The 7,312-nt window shown below is 51.6% G+C and overlaps 1 protein-coding gene across 1 annotated transcript; it reads left to right on the plus strand.

The window, feature by feature from the left end:
- Positions 1-204: 204 nt before the first annotated feature.
- On the plus strand, positions 205-1,695 carry TP53RK (TP53 regulating kinase). The gene is made up of 2 exons (XM_064730212.1): positions 205-601; positions 1,089-1,695. The coding sequence occupies exons 1-2, from the start codon at positions 220-222 to the stop codon at positions 1,565-1,567; spliced, it is 861 nt and encodes a 286-aa protein (XP_064586282.1). The 5' UTR covers positions 205-219; the 3' UTR covers positions 1,568-1,695.
- Positions 1,696-7,312: the final 5,617 nt, after the last annotated feature.

Raw genomic sequence — 7,312 nt, forward strand, 5'->3', positions numbered from 1 at the left:
GAAGCACAGGGAGGGGTCTGGAGGTTTGGAAGGAGCAGCGCCGGCAGCCCCAGGAAGAAAGCGGGACAAAGCGCGTTATAGCGGGGGTGGCTGAGCGGTACAGGCGGGCGGCACTTCGTAGCTTTCCGTCACCTCTCACCGAGCGCTGCCGAGTATGGCCGGAGATTACCGAGCGCTGTCGAACAAGCGCCCCGCGCATGCGCTGTGTGTGTCGCAGCGATGGCGGCGGCCCAGACGGAGGCGGGCAGTGCGCGTTCGGTCATGGCCGGAGCCGCGGGCCTTGCTGCCATGGGCGACGTGGGGCCCGTAGGCCTCGCCACGGCCGAGCTGGGGACCGCGGGCCCCGCCGCGGACGGTGCGGAGTGCGGGGCGGGCGACGCCGTGGTGGCGGAGGAGCCGCCGGCGCCGCCGGCGCTGCCGGGGCTGCGGCTGGTGCAGCAGGGCGCTGAGGCGCACGTGTACCGCGGGCTCTTCCTCGGCCGGGCCGCCGTGGCCAAGCTCCGCGTCCCGAAGCGCTACCGACACCCCGCGCTGGAGGAGCGCCTCAGCCGGCGCCGCATGGCCCAGGAGGCGCGCTCGCTGCTGCGGTGCCGGCGGGCAGGTGGGCACGGGGGCGGGCAGGAGGGCCGGGGCTGCTTGGCAGGACGGACGGACAGACAGACACACCCCGGGGCAGGACACACGGACTTACAATGTGAGCCTCGGCTCCCCAGGTCGCTCAGAGCGGATCTCAGGCACTCAGCGCCATCCTGAAGGATGCGGGGGCTCCTTCCGAGGCCGGGGCGACGCGCTCTGCTCTTTCAGGGTGCCCCTGAAGCTCATCCTGCCCTCGGGGTGTCCCAGAGCGCGTTTTATCGGGGAGGCTCCCCCAGGAGGGGCTGAGCTGCCAAATCCTTGTAAAGCCGCGGGGCTGTGCAGATGGCTTGGATTGAGTGTTGGCCCGGCCGCTCCAAGGGGTGGATCACCAGTGGCTGGGTGTGATCTCAACTGGCATTTCTGCTTAAGGCTTTTATCGGTTGTGTTTTGTTAAAATAAAGCTGGGAATAGTGTAAATTAACTGCTGGGATTTGATTTGTTCTTTTAAATAGGGATTCCAGCTCCAGCGGTCTACTTCGTGGATTATGTCACCAACTCCATCTATCTTGAAGATATTGTAGACTCAATTACTGTTCAGGATCATATTTATTCTGTGCAAAAGAGTGGAAATGATACCAGTGGCCTGCATAAGTTAGCAGAGAAGATGGGTGAGCTGTTAGCAAGGATGCACGATGAGGATATTATCCACGGGGACCTCACAACTGCCAATCTCCTCCTGCGGCCACCCACGGAGAACCTGGACCTGGTGTTGATAGACTTTGGACTCAGTTTTATTTCAGGCCTTCCAGAGGATAAAGGAGTTGATTTGTATGTTCTGGAAAAAGCCTTCATTAGCACTCATCCAGATACTGAAGCAATGTTCCAAGCTCTGCTAAAGACCTACGCAGCCACGTCTAAAAAATCAGGTCCTGTGATCAAAAAGCTGGATGAGGTTCGGCTAAGGGGAAGGAAGAGATCCATGATTGGGTAGAAGAGAGTGGGGTTAGGGATGGAGAAACAGTAGGTTTTGCAAAGAGGGTTATTTATATTTCTAGTTGGTTTTATTTCACAGATCACTATTTTGATAACTGTGTCTTCAAATAAATAAACTTGAAAGAGTTTTAAGTGTCATCAAGTAACCGAAGTAATTGTGAGATTGGGGCAGAGCCAAGAGAGAAACAATTAGAGGTCACTTCTGTCCTAAATGTTAAATATTTCTAATACAAAGTAGTTCACAGTGTCATTCTACTCATCTTTGTGTGGTTGGAATCATCCAGAGCAATCTTTCTTGGCCTGTAGACCATAAATTTGTGGGAGGTTCTTACTTCAGAGACTACAAAGCAGCATCTACAAAAGGTAACTGAGAAAAACAAGTGTGTTGTTTTTCTCAGAAGACTTTACAACAGAGGGTTTAAATCTGTTAAAAATGACTTAACACATCCTGAAAATTTTCAGAACTGAATTCTGGAACATGGGCAATGCTGGAATACGCTAATATAAATCAGTTTTATTTTCTTCTGGTAGTAAATTGTCTTTTTTTACTTTTAGTCAATAATACTGTCTGAAAGAAATATAAAATTTGTTAATCCAGAGTAGTTTTCTACTGAGAAACTTCTACTTTAAGCAAGAAGTCTGCTGTAAATGTCCTCTTTTGGAGCTTTACAAGGGAGACTGCTGGTATTGCTGTTGCCTGCCCAGGTAGGCTGTTGGCAGAGGTAGGTGGTAATTGTCTTTTTCTTGTAATGTTTTCTCTATATTACTTCGTTTTTCTGGCTTACTGTATCTAACAGTGTGAATGGAAGGTGTGCCAGAGGAGAATCTCGCACACCCCACAGTGGGTGGGTTAGGAGATTATCAGCTTTGTGAGCAGGTTGGGGTGTGAATGTGGGAGCATCATTGTCTGCAGGTAATGATGGAAAGAAATGGTGAGCTTTATGCTGAGCGATTCGCTGTGCTGGGCAGTCTTTATCCATCGGGAAGATCCTCTGTGCTCTTGTGCATTCCCTTGTGCTCTGAAACTGCTCGTGAAAAAGAGGGAGTGGAGTCCCTCGCCTCTGCACAGCCACGGACGGGTCCCGTACGGATCAAGGGAGAGTGGGCAGCTTTGAGGAGCTGCTCTGGCAGGCAGGGCAGAAGGATTGAGGTCTTTTCCTGCCCTCTTGGAGCAGCGCAGCCGAGAAGAGGGGTCAGAACAGGCGGCGCCGAGAACCACCATGCACCTCCGCAGCTCTCGCCTCACTCCGCGCGGTGGCGCCGCCGCAGCGCCGCCGCCTCGAGCGGCGTAGGTGGTCGGTTCGCGTCCCGCGCCCGCAAGTGTCCTGGCGCGGCGGGCTGCCCGTGCCCGGCGCGCATTTCACCTCTTGCCAGAAAAGCCGCTGGGCGAGTGCCCGACCCCGGCGTGTGGGGCACGGGTTCCACCGCCCAGCCACAGCTTTGGTACCGCGCCGGGCACCTCCCGCTCTCTGCAGTACCCGTGTTTGCTGCCGTGTTTTGTCCACTCCTCGGCTCTCTTTCCCGTGTCGCGCAAAGAAGAGAACGGAAAACCCCCTGCTGCTGCTGCATCTTCTCTTCGGTCAGTCCGGAGCGCACACCGACACTCGGATCGGTGCTCCCGGGTGTGCCGTGGACTGCTAGAGCGTCGTGGCACGGTGGGAGCAGAGGGATGTGACCTCACGAGTCCCGAAGGAGGTACGTGAGCCCCGAATGCCGGCCCGCGGAGGTGAGGCAGCAGCCTGACCCCCTTGCCTGCCATCCCCCATCTGTACAAACAGCGCTGTCCCCGCTCCCGGTGATGCCAGGATTGAGTTCTGTTTGCACAGCCCTTTGAAGAAGTGTGTTTCCAGCTATCACGGTGTTTGTTGAAATGCGGCTCTCCCTGCGGGACAGCGGAGCAGAAACAAAGGCGATCGGCGGGAGGTTCTCAGGGCGGCGCGGTGCCCCCAGCCGGGTCGGCAGCCTGTGGTCAGGCCAGTCCTCCCGGGGAGCTGTGCGTGGGACTGCCCTTCGAGCAGGGACTGCTGAACTGGCCTCTACTGAAATCAGCTCCGGGATGGAGCTTCAAAACAAAGCAGGACATTACTGGTCATGAAAAGCAAAATGTTTTGTTCTTTCACTGCGTGATAAACCCCTCCTTGTTATACAAGTGTTACTTTCTGCACATCTGTGTTAGGGCTTGTTGATATTTCCTCTTGCTCAGCCTGGCGTGTCAGATGGATTGCTGTAGAGAATGCTGAACTGTTGCTGTTTGAAGGTTGAAAAATCTCAGCAGGTTCATGTCCAGCAAAAAGGACACTCTGGACATGCAAAGTGTTCACTCCACATCTTGCAGCCTCAGCTGTATCAGCCCCTCAGGAGCTGGACTCAATGATCCTTGGGGGTCCCTTCCAACTCACTCTGTGATTCTGGGATGAGCTGTGTCTGCAGCAGCACCTCCTTGGATGAAAACCACTGGTTCACAGGGCAGGTGGAGGTTCCAGTTTTTGTTGGCTGGGAATAGCTTGACATGCTGCTGTGTTAGCTTTCTGTGCATCTCTGTGCTCATAAACACAGAGATTTGAATTATCATTATTGTTGTTATTAAAATAATTTGCTATTGCATTATTAACACTCAGGCTTTATGTCCAGTGCATGTCTATTCTTGTAAGATAAGTAGGACTCTTATTTTCTTTATTGTATTTTTTTTTCTTCCTGAATAGTTTATCTGCTGCAAATCCACTTCTGAGCCACCAGTATTCTTCCAGAGTTTGCCTGACTTTTGACAAAGTCCTTGCAACCCACACTGGTAGAAGTGGTGATGTCCTGTCCAGAGGGGCTGTTCTCCCAAAGGCTGAGTCATCCTTCAGCCCCCCCAAAACCCCTCCCAAAGGCTGTGTTATCCTTCAACCCCCCCCAAAACCTTCTTGCTTGCCTGTTAGAAGGACCCTGAGATTGTGGGATGTGACAAGTTGTGGCTGGTGGTGTACAAAGCCACTGGGGGTCTCTCTGCCACCATCACTAGCACCAGGAAAATCTGTATGTTCAGGGAAAACTTTTGAGCAGAATGTGTTTACAGCTGTGTGCTGGATGTGCAGATGATCACTCTGGGTCTTTCTACTGCTTGAATCTTTTTGCTTTTAAAAGTGAATTGTTGTCTCAGGGCGTCAACTCCAGGCCTGCTGGGAACAGCTTCATTTCCAGAGGCTTCCCAGCACCTCCTTGACCTTGCTCTACACCTGGATATCACTCAAAAATGCCATGAATACAAGGAGGTGCAGATAAGATGTGGAAAGAGGAATGAAAGAGGGAAAGACAAATTAAATGGAAATAGAGGTGTTTTGTCGGCACAAAGTGCAGTGTAGTATTTCTGAGGAAAATGCTGATTATTGATGGCATTACCTTTTCTGTTTATTTTGGTATCTGACATCATCAGTGGTTTCTGTGGTGGGAATTGGGAGCTCTTGGTAACTAGCCTGACTTGAGGTTGGCAATAAGACCAAGTTCTGTTTTGCCCACTGATGCCATGGAGGCAGAACTGAACTAAGGGGATTTTTGGAGATAAATATGAGTTGGAGACCTAGAGGAACACTAAGAAGAAAAAGAAACATAAAAAAAAATCCCATACAAGCAAGAAACAGGGATGGAGACACTGTTGAATAATCTGGGAATGCTGTTGCCATGAATTTTGGACAGTGGCTGCTCTGTGATAGCAGTTACTGTGTGTGTATATGTAAAAACTATGCATACAAGATATATGGTGTAGCTTTTTTTCAGTGAGCTTTTTTATAGTCTAAGCCTTGATGTCTGCAGGAAATTGATATTTTCCAGTTTTGCAAGATACAGAACACTGATAACCTTTTGCAAGCCTCTTCTCCCATCACTGCTGATAGAAAACCAAGTTAGTGCAATAAAAGCATAAAAGCTCATTTGTAACCCAGGGTTCACTCTGTCACTACAGATAAATAAAGCCCCTCCCTGGCCCAAGTGCAAGCTGTGTCCCACAGTGGTCCCTTTGGGCACTTCACAGCACCTTTCTTTTGCCAATAAACTAAACTTAAAGTAATAGCCCAGGAGTGGTCTGAGCCCAGTGATGGAGAGAAGGCACAGGGCAGCTGCAGCTGCTGCTGTCACTGGAAATGGGGGTGGTAGAGATGGAGTTTACAAGAAAACTAATTAAACCTTAATTCCCCTCTGAAGGCCAGGAGAAGCAGCGTGCAGCCCCTGCACAATGGGCTGGGCTGGGGAGCTCTGCAGGCTGAGCCAGCATCTGCCCCACTGAGCCGAGAGGGGCTGGGGCTGTCCCGGCCTGAGCCACAGCTCACAGGGATCATGCTGTCCATCCCCTGACCCTGCACACTGCCAGAAATGGGTATCCTTATAAGGGAAAGAACAAACTGTGCCCGTTGTTATTGTTTTGAAGCTTTTTTTAACTTTCAAGGTTGATTTTGAGAGGTTTTGTAGAGCTCCTTTGGTCCGGCATGTGGCACACACTCAAACACAGGCTCCCAGTCTCTGCCTGATGGGTATTTTGGGCGAGCTGAACCTGTTTTAAGCAGTTTCATTGTTTTACTGGCCTGAATTTTGCTTTCACCCATCCCTCTGTCCATCCTCTCCATCATGCAACGCTACCCAAGTAATGAAGCAGCTTCTGCTCCCACAGCCTGCTGTAGCATCGAGCCAGCCCAGCAATCTCCTCCTCATTTATTTGGCCATGAAAACTTTGGATGCATGTTGTTGAGCAGTTCTGGAGAAGCAAGATAAAAATCCTCCTGGATTTCTCTCTGGGCCAGCCCTGTGCTCTCTGCTGGGCCCCGCAGAAGGTGCGCTTGCCAGCGGGGCAGGGCAGCGGGGCCGGCGCCAGGCGGATGCCGGATCCTCGCCTTGCCAGCGGCCCCCGGCAGTGCCCGGCAAAAGCTTTTGTGTCCCTTCTGCTGTTTGAAAGGAGCCGCAGCGGTGATGTCGCCACCCTTTAGCCCCTGCCCGGGATGGCTGCGGGCATTAACTGATTTGTTTCTGTTTGTGCAAAATTACATTTATGCTGTTAAGGAGAGGGAAGGGAACGGAGGAGGTGGATGCAGACCAGAAGCACAGTCCTGTCTCTATTGTACTGTACCTCCACATTCTGATTTCTTGTTCCCTGTGTGCCAGTGATTCACGGGTTGTGTAAGGGGGATGAGGTTTTCTCACATCTGTTTTTGAAATCAATGCATTTGACTCCAACTTCCTTGATGATCTAGGAAATGGTATCAAGGGGGAGTAACTCTCCAGAGAGCTGATTACTTGTGAAACAGTGAGGTTTCCCTGTCATATATGGCACTCAGAGTATGCTCCTGAGGTACTGAGGGTGTTACTTTGCTTTCCCATTTTTCTCCCCACCACTCAGCTTTGTTTAGCCTTCAATTGCAAGAATCCAGGCTGTGCAAAAAGCAGCTCCCTTGGCTTTGATCTCTTGCTCATCTTGATAGTGGAGCAGCTCAGTTTCCTGAGCTGTTTGCCTCTCACTGCGCTGGGACAAGACCAGGAGATTCTGCAGCACTTGCTGAGATTCACTGTGGTCAGGAGAGGGGATCCTGTCCTGCCCCACTATTCCCCCATCTTCTTTCTGATGGCCCCTATACAGGGCAGAGCTGGCAAGAAAATCCACCCTCGGAGTTGAAATTGGGCAGCTTTTGTGTTTTCTTTTTGACTCGTGAAGCATCCTTAAGGTCCAGCCCGACAGCACACCCAGGGTACAAGTCAAGGCTCATCGCTTGCCTGCTGG

The sequence above is a fragment of the Zonotrichia leucophrys genome, chromosome 20 (assembly GCF_028769735.1).
Source record: "Zonotrichia leucophrys gambelii isolate GWCS_2022_RI chromosome 20, RI_Zleu_2.0, whole genome shotgun sequence".
NCBI lineage: Eukaryota > Metazoa > Chordata > Aves > Passeriformes > Passerellidae > Zonotrichia > Zonotrichia leucophrys.

What these genes read in the sequence shown, in the direction of transcription:
- TP53RK (XM_064730212.1), top strand. Translation starts at nt 220, where the DNA reads ATGGCGGCGGCCCAGACGGAGGCGGGCAGTGCGCGTTCGGTCATGGCC. An exon ending in GCTGCGGTGCCGGCGGGCAG is followed by an intron (nt 602 to 1,088) that starts GTGGGCACGGGG and finishes TCTTTTAAATAG; the next exon opens with GGATTCCAGCTCCAGCGGTC.